Here is a 16,511-nt window from a genome sequence, read left to right as displayed (position 1 = left end):
TACAAAGATGAAAGCTGGCTCCAAAACAAATGTTCAAGTGAAACCATAATGAAAACATGTGGATGAGATTTTTCCTGGCCATACAAAGGAAAATATTTACTTATTAACTAAAAAAAAAGAATTATGTTATTGAGGTAAAGTATTATCAAGACATTGTGTGACAGAGAAAAATCTGACTAAAGCCAAGCCAGAAAGGACTTTAATAAGCTTTAAGCTGTCCTGATGTTAAGGAATCCACCATGACTCACACAAATATTGCTACTACAGTGCACACCTTCCTTGAGCCTGGAGGTCTAATAACTGTTGTTTATGCTGTGGTCACCAAATATGAACATGGCAACAGTGCTGTGTTTGATAAGCCATGTGTTGTTCGGGCACAACCAAACAGTACATAATATCCTAAAATTAAATTGCATATTAGTGGAGTAATGACAACATTATAGCTGTATAAATCTCTATAATGATCACATAATAATGACCCCCCCACACACGCACACAAACACACACACTAACAGCAAGGCCTCATTCAAGACGATCACAAAGAAGCTGAGATATATTTGCAGTTACATTAACTTCTTCTGACTACTGAGATCATTTTTGGTTCAGAGAGGACAGTCAAACAACTTTCAATCTACTCTACACCTTTTTTATCTGTCCCATTTGTAGCATTTATAGGAATATAAGTAGTATATTAATACGTGTTTCCACTGTGTAAGGCACTGCTGTGGGTATAATAATCTTTCTCCTTTGGGCGCAGTTGAATTTTACATGATGACCCAATGTTAGCAGAAAAATAAGAGCATACAAATTGGGTTGGACCCAAATATACAGTCATAAACATCATTCCTCAAGAGGTTAATTAAGCCTTGTTTAATACAACGTACTAATAACAGTGACAAACAATGGCCTGTCATTACTCCTCATACGGTAAAAGCAAATCATGTCTTAATAGAGGTCTTTTATAGAAATAGGAAAGGGATATTATTCCATTATAGTGTCTCAACCACACAAAAAATGTATCCACATAATTATAGAGGACGCCCAGGTTGCACACTTAAGTATGGCCCAGAGAGAGCCAAGAACTTTTATTGAGTTGATATTAATTGATTTGTCCTGACCTACCCAGATCTGGCCTCCCTGGGCTCAGCTTCCTCAGTGGAACGATGCCAAGGCTCTGTCCTAACTCTGCATAAAAATAAATGAGAAGCTATTCGGCTAGCCTTTAAAGTCAGAGGATATTGTTCGATTTCACGTCAGCCCTCCAGGAGGCAATTTAAACAACCCAGCATGCTAATCAACCTGGTATAAAAGACCGTTCTGGAGGGTGGCCCATTCTTCTTTTTTCCCCCTCTCTCCTAGTGCAACAGGGCCAAAAAGGACCAACAAATCTGAGGGGAAAAGTAATTGGACTTGTATATGAAGGAACATCACACTCCAGTGTAATGTAACTATACAATGTGGAAAAGGACACAACAACTCTTATATACAAAAAGGCTGGTGATTGTCTATATGTTTCTAGTTGTCAACAAATATTCTATATGCAGACACAAAACAACAATAAACTGATCTTACTTACAAGCAATGTTTGTGTATCCAAAGTCCAAATCCCATTGTCCAAAAACTATTAAAAATATGTAAATGAGCCACACTTCTGCATTGGTTGACATGTTCCTTTGACACGGTGACAGTAATTGGTTTAGAAAAAGCAGATAGCATTGTGCATGCATAGAAACATGGCTCCCTTTATAGTGAAGTTCTGTGAGAAATTTACAATGTAGCACAAAGTCAAGAGGTTGTGATATGTAGCACAACAAGCTAGCAAAGCTCTGTAAAATGAACGGCATTCATGTCCAGGGGTGTCAGCCTTTCAGAGAACTACTCTCGGGAGACTCAAGTGATTGCTAAAGTGATTGCTGTTATTAGTCTTTGGAGCCATTTATCAACAAACTACCATTCCCAAAACTCTTTGTGGTGAAGGAATATGTCACAATGTTTTTAATAGCTTTTGGACAACAATAGAGGTCTACGGAGCAGAGGAATGACACATATCAGACTTGGACACACAATACGTGAGTATGATCAATTTGTTTGGAAAAATATAGCCAGTCATATTAATGCTGTGTAAAATATATATATGTGTGTGTGTGTGTGTTTGTGTGTGTGTGCTGGCATGCCATTGTTACATTTTTCAAAATCCTGAAAAAACTCAAAAAGCCTTTTTGTTGTAGTTATCATTATGCTAGAGCTGGAATTTTTCTATAAAAATATGTTGACATGAAGAAACAAAGCAGGAGTCTGCTGTGGGAATCAGAGCCAGGATGTGAGCTCTCCTGCTGCCTTCGACACATTAACAATGTCTCAGTGGAACCACATTGTGACCCTCATCTGAAGAGGCAGAGCCCCGATCCCCACAAATAATTCAATACTCTAATATCCCCTTGGTATTTGCTGTGACCACAGAAATATGATAGCATTCATTCTCTGCTTGTGCCCTGAACCCACAGGTCAGGTGGTAGCAGATCACAGAGTCTTCTGTGACTCAGAGGTTAAACTAATCATGCATGACTTTCTCACATGGCCTGACCAGTACCCTTAGAAATCCACACCAGCTTGTCATCTAGCCATGGGTGAACCTGCTTTATATGCATTTACATCACTGAGGACTTTAGTTGGTTTGACTTGTGTTTACTGTAACAGCTATGTTGATCCTCATCGAATTCTATTATGTCGACATACATCAGATTGTGCGTGTCAAAGTTTGCGTGTCAAAGCTGCCCAGTATGACACATTTCTTTCAGTTGCACCAACAACTTCTTTGAACGTCTCACCCACAGCCCACACATACCTACATATTGCATTTATACAACTCCTCATGGACACCTTGCTCTGAACTCAAAGCAATGTCACATACTCGTGTGTTCTAGACTTCTGACGAGTTATCTGCAATAAATTCCTGTAAAGCCACATTTCACCATCACATTTTTCAACTTTTTATTTGTCAAGTCTATCTTTATAGCTAAGGATGTCCTTCAACCATGTCTGTGTTAATGTTTTAAAAGGACAAAAAAAAGAAGAAAGAAAATTCACAGCCTATAAGTGGAGGTAAAGGCTGATAAACACTGCCCCCTATTGACACAAACATGTTCTTACAGTTACTTGCAGTATTTCCCCCCGTGCATGTAGGTTATAGATGTGCTGTGTCAAACTGTCAAACACAACACCAGTTCATTCTCTTATTTCGCTAATGTACTGTGTTTCATTTCAATAATCATATTTCCCTTGATGCATGGTTTCTTCTGCACATTTTCTCGCTGTATTTCTCAGCTTTCTTCAGGAATTTTTAAGCAAATCCTGCAAACCTCAATTCTGATACAATTACTACAATTTTCTTATAGTCAATTTAAAGACACTGATATCTGAGGTTTTACTGTATAACAGAGACAGAAACAAGAAATAAACTGCTTACAAATTACAATCAAATTTTACTAGTCGATGCAATAAACAATTTCCAACACATCAGTAAAGAAGTACAGTGAGACAAAAGAATAATCATAAATATACCCTGTGCTCTGAGATTGTTCAGTTATTTTCACAGCAGAAATAAACCAGCTTCAAGATTAAAGAGTGCATTAAACTTTGTTTTAAAATACATTCAAGAACATACACGGTCGCGCATGAAGTTGGAATAATTTTGTTTTCAGACACATTCCTCTTTTTATTTTCTATTTATACACATCAGTAATCACCTTTGACCAGGTGCAATGAGATTGATCAATACCATTTTGAGAATATATACACTTTATCTATCAAGAATAAATCACATTATCACAATCATTTCATGAGAAGAAATAAAAAATATTGTATTCCAACTTTATGGGCAACAGTGTATATACTAAGAACCATCATCTGATCCTTTCAATGTGTGTCATTTCTGTAGGCTCACACAAGCATGCATGTCATGAGAGTGACTGTTTATTGCATGTAGTTGGCTGACACTGCTTTTTTATTCCTTCTTTAGTTTTGTTTTCTTCACCTATGAAGACAGCATACTGGTATGATAGGTTAACCATCATATTTCAACCAACATATTTAAAATACAAGGACTACCCACTGGTGTCCCCAGGGACCCCAAGAATAAACTACTGAATGAAAATACAATGATAGCAAAATATTAATTTACTTCTTCTCAAAACATTATTAGTTATTTAATCAATGTCTCACAAACATTATCATTGTTTTAGCAATGCTACAGTTAATGTGCATATTATATAAAACTAAAACATAAACTTTTCTTTAATACATATTGCAGCTCTCAAGTACAATCTTTCCACAAGGCCTTCAAAATGACCAATTGAGTGCCCCTCCCCCATGATAATGTGTGTCTGCTTTCTCCTTGGCTTTAGTTTTCATTTAGTATAGTTTATATGCAGTTGAAAGCTATTCAACAACTTCACTTTCTTTTATTCTTCTTTATCCTCATTCAGGCTTGTGTTAACTGGCTTTTCTTCTTTTGGGCCACACTGGTCCTCATTTTTCTTTTCCAAAGATTGACCCTCATCTGCTGTGGTGCTGTCTGGCTGTCCCTTAGACTGATCTGAGACACCTATGGTGTTGCCCTTTTGTTTGGGATCTGCATGGGTGTTTTCGATTGGAGACACATCAGAGGTACAGGTGTTACTGTTGTCTGCTGTTGTCAGTGTGGCGCACTCGGGGTTCTGGGAGGTGGCTACAGACTGATTCTGTGCCTTATCTATATCTTCATGTTCACCTACACTTTTAGAGTCATCTTGAGAAACTGGTTTGCCCATTTCTTGCTGGTTATCTTCTTTTGTGTCAGTTCCTCCCTGTGTCAAGTTTGCATCTTGCTCATGTGCTGTTGCTTCTGAACCTTTATGGTCAGAAATGGTGGGTTTCTCCTTGCCAGAGTCATCTGATAAGTCAGATTCTCTGTGATTATTCTCTGTAGTTTCTCCAGTTACCTGGTCTGAGTTCACATCTTCCTCCGGTTTAACAGAGATGTCCTCAGGTGGAGAGCTTTGGGGTGAAGGGGAATGACGCTGAGGGGAAGGAGGAACGCTATTGGTAGGACAATCCATTGCTCCCTCATCCTCTTCTGCCTTCTTTTCTGACTCTAAAAACAGACAATAAAAAGTATAATCAATTGTGAATAAACACTGCATCAGTCTGCTAAGAAGACATTCTTAATAGGCAGCTTTAGTTTAAAAATTAATAAGTTTCACTCCATGGTTTTAAAAAAGAACAGGGAAGTCATCTTTCAAGTGAGCCATGGACTGCACTAAAATGAACAAATAAAGTGAAATAAATCTTAATCGTGCAGCCATTTTTTAATGAAAATCATTGGTTGAGCTTAATTTTAATACTTTTCAGTATGGTTAAAAAAATTAACCATACTGAAAAGTTTCAAGTCAATAATTATAACTCCTGCTGCTACACCCTTTATAATAAAAAAAAAATAACTTAAATTTTGTTGGTTTGTTGGTTTCATCCAATCCACTGTACTGATGATCACTTTCATATCAGATTTCTTTATTGTACAATGAAAGGCTTAGCTTTACAAAGTAATAAAATATATGATAAACATTTGTATGGAATTTCTGGAAATTAAGGACACTATAAGAGTAAAGAAGAAGTAGAGTAGCGTAGTGTTCCCCAGAAACAATAAGCTCAGCCACCTTTGTAATAAAATGTGTTTTCAGGACGACATGAGTCTATGCCAGGGCTCATGAGAAAGCAGCATGTTAGAGATTTTGGGTTTTAAGAGTAATCATTCAAATCTTAAAGTCAATCCTTAATCTCAAAAGATTACCTAACTGTTCACAGATTACTCTAGGTTAATTATCTGCCAGCAGCATTTGGTGGATGGAGGCAGGAGATGGTCTTTGAATAGTAGAGCTGCTGTTATCTATCCAGTTGTTATGAACATGTGAATTACAGGAAATGACAGGAATGCAAGAGCAGGGCCGTTTCAAGGAATTTGGGGGCCCCAAGCAAAAAATTCTCACCATTTTTCATGGTTCTTCTGTAATTCTCTTTTGTGAATCTTCGAGGTGGATTTTCAGAATTTTGGGGGAAATCAATATCTGTGATTTGCAATGGTCCTTTTCTAACAATTTGACAGCGCACACTATCAGTTAGGACTCTTGGCCACTGCGCAGGGTCATCAGCTATAATTATGGAGCTTGTGGTACCTTGTGCTGTAGAGGTAACATCAGTGCTGAGGAGTGGTGCAGTCTCAATTTGTGTTGATGTTGAGGCCATGGTACCACTGGATGTAGTCTCTTCCATGTCTTCTTCTTCCTGGTTGTCTTCCTCATGTTTGAGAGCTGGAGTTGATGGTACAGCTGAGAAAAGAATAACGTTTTTATTTATAAAACACACTTTTCATGTACAGAATGCATCACTGAGTGTCTAACACCTAGACATTAGTACAGGCCCCATATTCACAAATCTGAAATGTCCATGGGCAAAGTGACTGGTATTTTCACAGTTTTGGGGGAATTCAATATCTGTGATTTGCACTGGTCTTTTTTTTTAACAATTTGACAGTGTACACGATCAGTTAAGACTCTTGGCAACTGTGCAGGATATCAGCTATAATTACAGAGCTTGTGGTACCTTGTGTTGTTGAGGTGCTGGGAAGTGGTGCAGACTCAATTTGTGTTGATGTTGATGCCATGGTACCACTGGATGTAGTCTCTTCCATGTCTTCTTCTTCCTGGTTGTCTTCCTCATGAATGAGAGCTGGAGTTGATGGTACAGCTGAGAAAAGAAGAACGTTTTTATTTAAATAACACACTTTTCATGTACAGAGTGCATCACCGAGTGTCTAACACCTAGACATTAGTACAGGCCCCATATTCACAAATCTGAAATGTCCATGGGCAAAGTGACTGGTATTTTCAGTTTTGGGGGAATTCAATATCTGTGATTTGCACTAGTCTTTTTTTCGTGGCAACTGTGCAGGATATCAGCTATAATTACAGAGCTTGTGGTACCTTGTGTTGTTGAGGTGCTGGGAAGTGGTGCAGACTCAATTTGTGTTGATGTTGAGGCCATGGTACCACTGGATGTAGTCTCTCCCATGTTTTCTTCTTCCTCATGAATGGGAGATGAAGTTGATGGTGCAGCTGGGAAAACAATTAAGTCTATGTATTATATTTTTCATGTACAGAGTGCATAACATAGACATTAGGAGGACCCCATATTCAAAAAATCTGAAATGTCCAGTGAAAAATACAGCGAAAAACATGTTTGACCATTTTATCAATGGGGAAGATCACGCGGTAACGGAGATACACTTCCACTACATATTTTGGTGCCACTCAGTGATTAATGAACCGACATTTAAAAACAACATGTCATTTTGTGTGTGCCTAGATGTACTTTAATGGCAACAAAAAAAGATATAATTAAATTAAGACCTTAAATGACCTTGAAGCCAAAATGTGCTCGGTAACGGAGTTACAGAAAATTAACACACTTTTTTAACCATAAAACTCAACATCGTCAAACATGGGGTTCTCAGAATATAACATTTTAAAAAATCATATGGAAATGCTTTTATACTTGTTTTCTATCATATGACCGAAGATCGTATAATTTTGAGGCATTTATGAGACATTTAATATAATATGTCATGGTAACGGAGTTACATGGTAACGGAGTTACAAATGTTTTCTATTATGAAACAAGATTTAATTGCATGAATTGTTCCAAAAAAAACTTTGCAAATCGGTACATATTAATTCGAAATGGTATTTATTATCATAATGAAACAAAAAAGCACTAATAATTTTTATTATTTATTTTACTCCATAGTTCTAATCATAGATTCATAGAGTAACAAAGGATACAGTTAAAGGTACTAACTGAATAACTGAGTGTTAACGGAGTTCCTACAAAGTTGCAAAGTTTGTAAACATCATTATGAATGTAATAACTTACTATGCTTATTTTGTTGTATATATGCAGCCATAGTATTGCGGTGTTCTCAGCAGCACTCAGTGGCATTGTTAAAGATGCTTTAGTACCATGCCATCAGAAACTACACTGGTGATTTCACTCACCTTCATCAGTGGAGGCATAATGCTGAAAATGCTGCAAAATGGAAGGTCCCCAGGAAGGTCCCTCTTCCTGGGGACCTTCCATTTTGCAGCATTTTCTGCAATGACCAAAAAGGCCTAGTGATATTACAGTAAAGGTTATCTGGCTAGGAACAATGATGCAAAATGACAAGTCTCCATCCTCCCACTGATTTTTGTAAGCCAAACCTAATATCTAATTAATAATCTTATGTTCAAAAACTGGAATGTCTTTTTATTGTGGGTTAGTTTCTGCCGTGTTCCCCTGAGTGTTTTCCCCTGCGATTATTTTGAATCTTGCTAACACAATGTAGTTTCCAAACCTGTCTGCTCAGGAGCCTCCTCACATGATGAGACCGCTTTCTCTGTGGGTTCTTTGACTTTATCTGCATCTGCATCTTCTTCTTTGTCCTTGCTAGCATGATGGGCCGTCTCGGTATTCACATCCGGATGTGAGCTTGGCTTACTATCAGGAGTACTAGGATTGTCTGGGTAATATTAGATTATAGATTAGATTATTTTGTTATTATTTTACAACTGTTAGACATACAATGATGAAATCATTAATCTATAAAAAGAGAAAATAAATAAAACATTGTTGCTTTAGCTAACAAAAAATACCTTTAATTTGGTCCTCCTTGCATTCAAAATGTTTTATACGGTCCCGGACACACACTGAAAACAATGAACAGTCAAAATTAATCAGCTGCACCCTTTGCACCAGGTATCAGTTATACAAACTTACAAACAAATATTGCTGTAAAAATATAAAAAAGAAGATAGGAATGAAACATAAAATAATTACTGCTTCAGTACATTGTAGGTGCAATCAATTATGATTTGTGTAATTTCCTGAAATTATGTAAATGTCATCACTCTATTCTGTAATGTACAATATAAAGATAAAAAAGCAATAGATACACAACATAACAAAAACTTAAAATATAAGTACAAGTCATGGATATTTATGATAGCTCTAAAAGGCAGCGTGAAGCATCCACAAGCCAAATACTTAAATACACTGAGGGTTCTATTATTATCATTTCAGATTTAATACAAATTTTGCTTTTTTGCACTCCCTGTGAGGTCTTAACAGCACAAAAACAAATGAAAATGACACAATTTTCTTTATCTATTCTTAGAAATGTGTTCCTAATATGCTTTAATCTTATGTTTTTGTCACTGTAGTAGCACATATATACATGTTAGCAAAACTGAAAAGTTGTTATAAACCTACTGTACCTGTAGCCTAAAACAGAAGCATACAACATTCAAAATCAGAGAGCATAACATAAAGCATCCTTTACCGTTGTTCAGATCTGAGTTTTTGACTTCATTGTGTTCTCTAGCAGAGTCATTAGGGTTCATACTGCTTTTGTTCGAAGGGAAAAGTCGCTGATTAGAGGGAAGTGTGGGTGCTCTGTCAAGGAAACCACGATTTTCCTCCTCATCTGGAGACTCTGAAAAATAAATATAAAATACAATGTAATTCGCAAGTAAAAATGAAAGATGGGACCTTTGAATAATGCAGGAATATGTGATGCTAACAAGAAACTGTCAAATTATTTAACATCAAAGCCATGGACTGCATCAAATAATTAATAATAATTAATAATAATAAATTATACAATCAAATGTTTTGGGAGTTTTGATCTGTTAGTCTGACAAAACAAACAAAGCAGAAGACATCTCCAAGACAACTTGTGATTATATTTTTTTCCTGGCATTTTGTGAACCTGTGAATTAATCTCAAATATAATGAGATGAACTGATGATGAAAACAAATGCTCAACAATACCTTTTTTTCCTTTTTTGCGACATGCTTGAGGAGCAAGAAAAGAAGAAAGAAACAGTAAGTTTTAGCTGTATACAAAACATCAACATGTACATGGTTTTATCTACATTACTGTTGATAGTGCTGTAGGAACTTGGGGTCTCTAAATAAAGAAGAACCTTGTCAAAGATAGAATGGCTCCATGAGTTATTGTTACATTTTGTAAACTGTTACACATCACTCAGAGAATACACAACAATGAATACTGTATATACTGTATAATGTATCAGCTAGTTCTCCTCATTTGCTCAAAAATATGTTCAATGATCGATGTTCTTGGTTAAGGTGAGCTTTTTTTTTTTTTACTGTACCTTCAATACGTTTTCTGCGGAACATGAAGCAAAGGCCCAGGAGCACCAATACAATAATAATTGCAAAGATGGAGCCGACAATCACTCCTACAGATGAACTTTTGTCTGCACAGGAATAAAGAAGTCAAAATTACAACACCCTATTGCTAATATTACATTACTATAACAACAATCACATACTGTAGTACCATGTAAGCATGGACATTTCAACCTATGAACATAAACTTGCTTTGAAAATCTGTTGACCTGAAACTCTGAAAGACCCAAGTCTCTTCACATTCAATGTTACTGTCAATGCAGCAAAGCAGGTATGAAACACATTATTAGTCGATTGATTAACTGGTCGATCTACAGAAAGTTAAATAGCAACTCATCAAATCACTGTTTTACATTTTTTTTAAGGAACAGTGCCAAAAATCTGCTGGCTGCATCTTCTCAAGACATTTGAAGGTGTCACCTTGAAAATAGTGTAAAGTGCCTGCTATAGAGTATAGCAGGCATTTTACACTATTTTCTTTTTAACATTTTATAGACTAATGCAATTCATTGAGAAAATACTCAGAATCAAATGAACCAGTAATGGAAATGTTAGTTGGAGACGTAATCCCATGTGAATTACCGTAGTTTTCTGAAAGTACATTTGTTTGAAATGACAAAATCTACATTACCGCTATTACCTGCGACAGGGTAGCAATCCATTGCAGTGAACGTAGCTGTGTCTTTAGTCAGAGGGTTGCTCACATCACAACTGTATACTTCATCATCGTCCCCCAGAGATATTGTTAAGTTGGGGCCAGGCCGCACGATTCCATGTGAACTCCATTCAATCTTCATCAAGGATTGAGGGAGGCTGGACTTTGCAGAGCACATCAGCGTTGCCTGGGTAACGTTGATCATCTGACAGGATATGGTGGGCTTGGCAACTTTGTCTATATACAAAAACATAAATATTTATACAACAGCACATTTCTGTATAACCCCTTAAAAAATTATTATATGGTATAAAGGGCAAATACAGGACAAAATGTAAATAATACTACCATAAATTTCATTCAGTATTACACAGTAATAGCAATATTTTCTGGAGGGCAAAGTCCCTAAGCTGATAAAGCCATTATAAAACTGAAACGCCAACGCCAGGTATGAAATTCATGTGATAAGTGATGCATTAAGAGATAATACTGGCTTGAGAAGTGCTGGATAATTGTCTCTACTAACTAGAGGCCTATGTGAATGGTCTGTGGGGCTTCCACACTAACCCTCAGTACAAGCAGCAGCAGTGGGTTTGAACTGTGTGTAGTTTGAACACAGAATACCCTGAAAATAAATGAAGCAAAAACTGCAGATTGACTTTAACGTCCCTCTGTCTGTCTTTTGTTTAACAGATTGCTTTAGCTTCCTGGTTCAGGAGCCAGTGGGTGGGATTGGACAGAACGTCAGGAAATTATCATTCTGCACCTGTGAAGTTTGGGCCTCAGTCTATTTAGTTGGCTTCTTTTTTCATTTCTCTTTTCTTTCTCCAAGGCCTCCAACAGTAAGATTGGTTAAGGTTTTGTATTGTTTGCAGACATCACACCTACCTACCTATTTTCTTAAGTTACTATAATAGTCATTTTAGAGGCTTTATTCATGTGTGATTCCCTTTTTTGTTTTGAGCCAGTTCATGGCAGATATTCATTACTGAACTTCACCTTGTTCTGTGACGGGTTCACTGCAGGCAGAGGTTGAAGTAATGGGTTACGAAAGCTCACTTTACTGTAACTGACAAGCTATTTCATTTACTTGTACTTTTTTTGAGTATTTTTAAAAGTAAGTAATTTTACTTTTACTAAGTATGGTTTAAATTAAGTAGTTTGTTTTATTTGTACATGTGATTTATTTGTGCTTTAGAATGATCAACTGATATTGCGAGCTAGAAAAAAACGTTGTCTTGGACCAGACAGTGTGACACATAGCCACAGATGGGACAGAAGACAGTTTGGAAGAAACACCATCAGAGACACAGCGGACTGGCATTGAGGAGTATGGACATGCCTGACTGCACTAGACAGACATATTTGCCTTTGCTAGACAATAAATTAGGTTCCAACCATTTCCTCTTTTCCTTTTTCACATCATTGCATGGGATGCACATGTAAGGTAACCTTGGGGAATAACTAAGTAATTTTTACTTTGTATATTTACTAAGTGAGCTACTTTTTACTTGGGTAATTCTTTGCACAATTACTTTTACAATTTCAGTCAAGTAACAGTATTTCTACTTGAGTAGGGTATTTCAGTACTCTTCACACATCAGTTTGCAGGTGATAAAAGGTTTCAACAAGAGCATCTATACATGAAGTTCACAAGCTTCCTAATGGCTTCTCTGTTTAAATTATGATTTATTAGGTTTGAAAATCAATACAGTAAGTGCAGATGTCAGAAGGGCAGTTTGTATATTTTAGTTTGTAGAGTTGTATTTGCACAATATGAATTTGTTTTTAGGGAACTAAAATGTTCCTCAAAAACATTCAAATCACACATTGTGCATGATTGTGTTTGCAGCGGGTTATTATTATTCATAGCACGTTTTGATCTTATTAGTTTGATTTGCAGTGAGTGTATTTTCTATTTTTGCATGTGATTTTGTTTTAACACATTGAGCAGGTCAGGACAGGTGTGTGCAGTACACTCCCTGAAGACACCAGAGGGACCACATGAGCTGAAGCTGAGACGAGGGACGCGCTGACTAATACGCCTTTTTTACGTTAAGAAACACTTGTCAATTGGCCACAGCCTTATTGTTTGAAGGGTAGGAAAAAATAAATTCCTGCAACACATTTGCTGTTTGGTTGTGTTGTGTTGGCCGGGGATCCTTTAGAGCCTGTCTAAATATCTAGCCCTCTGTTTCAGACTGTGACACAAACAAATTCCTTAATTGCAAATGTCAAATCGAAAAACATTATTTCCTAACCAAGTGATATAAACTGAGTGGACAGTAAAACATGTGTATTTGCCACACCTGAAGGCTACATTATTTAGTTGTAACAGCATTCCAGCCTTGACGCTGAGTGGAAAGGTCTCCATCAGCCTTGCACATCTGACCACAGCAATTTCTTCCTATTCTTTGTTGCTTGAGCTCAAAATTTGAAACAGATTCTGAACTGGATTGTTGAAAAATAAATCATCTGACAAGTCACCATTCCTTTACCAGCTGCAACAGGTTTTCCTCAACATTTCTCAGCAGTTTGCTGTATTTTGTTTCCCTCTCCCTTCACAAGCATTCCAAGGCCAGCATGCTTCTGATGTGGTGTTGGACATCATATAATATGGTTTAGGAGTAGAAAAAAAGGTGTGTTCCATCTTCACTGTGTAGGTCATGGAGACTGCTGTTCAGGGGAGCTTTGTCTTCAGTGTTTAGGGTTCGAAAAGCGAATTAAAGTCCAAAGAAGGGTGTAGCTGCATTTGGTCTTGACTGTTGTGTACGACCATTAAATTGTAAGTACTGTTAATATAGTTACACGTATGTCCCTTCTTTAACTAAGTCATTTTGCAGTTTTTTTGTCGGCTGTTACCGCTGGTCATGCTCATATATGAGTTAAGGTTTAGTTAAGTGATGTACAAGTTTGATTTGTTTTTTTTAACTTTGTCTTTTCTGTTTAAACACACGTGCACAGAAATACTTGTATCCTACTCTGTCACGCCATCTTTTTGACAAAAAAAGTCTCAACTGGAACTGGATTTGATAAGTCACTTCAGTGGTGGGCTGTGACAATCTGGAGCCCATGTGTATGAGAGACGCCACTGTCAGCCATTCTCTCATTTAGTCTCATCAGAACATAGAGCCATCTCCCACATCTTCTGGGAAACCCTAACCCAAACACCATGTGAAGTTGAGGTTTAAAAAAAAAAAATCTTTTGGTTGTTTTTTTAGCAGCTGACTAACATCTACTTATATAATATAACTGTATATCCACATGAGTAAGTACATGGTTGAAAAAGTTGCAAGGGTAAAAATCTTACCTATGACCTCTAACTTGTAAAATGAACGTTTGAAGACTTTGTTTAATACTGTTTCCAACTCATAGCTTCCACTGTCTTCAAATGTGAGTTGATTGATACTGAGCTCTGCTCCATGCCAGTCAAGAGTCAGCCTGTCTTCATACGGGCGGTACGCCTGTTGCTCCTGGCCATTAAACTCTACCACTTTGTTGCCGTTATGTTTCCACAGAATATCATCAGGTTGTCCTGGGATGGTTGGTATAATCTTGACCTCTTTCCCCTTGAGTGCATATATTGTAGATTGTCCTGCAACTGGACAAAGAGAATGGACAGTTGTAGAATAATCAGTATAATGTGGGAAATTGTTTAGTTAGCTTATTCTAATGATTAAAAGGCACAGTAACAACTTGCTTTCAACTGCATTTCATGTTCAACAGTGGATGGAGTTTGCATGGTTGTCATGGAGATTGTTCAGCTGCCATCAAAATTCACATTTGACATTAGAGATTATCTTTGAACAGAGAGAGGGGTTACCATCTCCTTCCCCATATATTACCACCTGTTATCACATCAAGGTCACATGTTAACAACTCCATCCTCTGATGAAGACCATTTGACAGGGTTAAAAGCTCCAGAAAAAGAAAGTAAAAATCAGACCTTGAATATTTTATTTGCATTGTCCAACTGTTTGATATAATTCACTTTAATACAGAAAACATCTCTGTAGAGCTGCGATGGTATGTCGATTAACTGATTAGCTGATTGATAGAAAAATAATCAGCAACTATTTTAATGATCAATTAATGGGTTCAAACATCCCCCAGTTCCAGCCAGTCATTTGTGAACATTTGCTTATTTTCTTATGTGACAGTAAATCAAATATCTTTGAGAAAACAGGCAATTTGAAAATGTCACTTTTTTTCTTCTTCTTCTTTTTTTTCTTTTACTGTTTTCATGTTTTATAGAACAAACTATTATCCCATTGATTCAGAAAATAATCAGCAGGTTTGATAATTAGTATCGTTACCGATTATTATTTGATAATAACAGTTGCAGCTGTAAATCTCTGGCACAGTGTCACCAATATGTACGAAGTTAACAAAGCTGGGTAGTGTGAGGGTATTGCAGAGCTGTTTTATTATAACATTGCACAGGTGTTATTACAGGTGTAACTAAATCAGTGAAATCCGCATACTACACAACATCGGTGTTTTGAGGTATATGTGTCTTTCCCTATAACACGCTGGGCTATAAATGGAGCAGTATTCACTGAAATAAATAGATTTAATACTCACAACTTGAATGGTGCAAAATGGATACATTATTAACATGACATGTTTGTCGAGCATGTGAGGCGGTCGATAGGTTTTAGCCCTCTGCAGAGTAGTTTTTATGCACGTACTATAGAGGTAGGGCAAAGCTCAAAAAACAACCATAACTCACCTAAACCGAAAGAACAGATGAAATAGGCCAGTATATGTCGATGAACCATAGCACGAAAACCACTGGCCATACTTTCGGTCTCTTTCTCGCAGGTGTTGAAGGTACAAACAGGTTAAATCCTTCCCGATAAAATAAGTCGAAAGGTAGTGTTGTTATATACCCTGGACGTAATTTGAAACATTACACTAAAAAATAACCGCAGATTAACTACAGGGTGTGTTCACTGAATAAGAGTTGGCTAACTCAGTGAAAGTTCAACGCGCAGGTAGACAACACCTGAGTTTCCGGTTTCTTTATTTCCCAATTCTTCACAATAAGTGCGAAACCAGACCATTCGTTTCTGCACACTAATAATAGCAGATACATTGGAATGCTGTACCAGGGCTTTTGTTTAAATATATCAGTTATAAAAAACGACGTCATAAATATTAAAATTAAATCAAAGTTGCTATGAAAGTTCAATAATAAGGTTGCTTTAATCAAATTAAGACTGTCTGAGACTACCTGCACCCCCTTGCAAAAATACAAAATGGTTCATTCCGCCTGGTAGGACTTGCTAACGGTTGTTAAGCGACTCATTCCTACTCAGTGCTCTGTATGCAAGCATGTCAGCATACATGTTTCTTTCAAAGAGTAAATAAGGCTGCCAGAAGAGAAAGGAGAAAGAGGAGAAGGAAAGAAGGCAAAGACTAAGCAACCAGATGCTTACAACGTGTTTTTCAAGGAAAGGTTAGTTCAGCCCAAATGTTAAAGCACATTGTGATAGATGAAATACCATGGTTTTAAACAGCTGTGTTGTAACTATTGCAGCAGCCTACTCATTTTGAAACATGCTTAGCA

The 16,511-nt window shown here is 37.0% G+C and overlaps 1 protein-coding gene across 1 annotated transcript; it reads right to left on the bottom strand.

Annotated features, from left to right (window-relative positions):
• Positions 1–3,462: 3,462 nt before the first annotated feature.
• On the bottom strand, positions 3,463–15,918 carry LOC133993053 (uncharacterized). The gene is made up of 12 exons (XM_062431896.1): positions 15,672–15,918; positions 14,250–14,540; positions 10,925–11,176; positions 10,248–10,352; positions 9,901–9,924; positions 9,410–9,562; positions 8,724–8,777; positions 8,426–8,590; positions 7,017–7,148; positions 6,637–6,780; positions 6,210–6,362; positions 3,463–5,131 (listed from the first exon to the last, which is right to left on the bottom strand). The coding sequence occupies exons 1-12, from the start codon at positions 15,739–15,741 to the stop codon at positions 4,461–4,463; spliced, it is 2,214 nt and encodes a 737-aa protein (XP_062287880.1). The 5' UTR covers positions 15,742–15,918; the 3' UTR covers positions 3,463–4,460.
• Between the last annotated feature and the right edge of the window lie 593 nt (positions 15,919–16,511).

This window comes from Scomber scombrus, chromosome 13 (genome assembly GCF_963691925.1).
Source record: "Scomber scombrus chromosome 13, fScoSco1.1, whole genome shotgun sequence".
NCBI classification, from domain to species: domain Eukaryota; kingdom Metazoa; phylum Chordata; class Actinopteri; order Scombriformes; family Scombridae; genus Scomber; species Scomber scombrus.
Note: the sequence above shows the minus strand (reverse complement) of the source record. Positions and strands in the feature narration are given on the sequence as shown.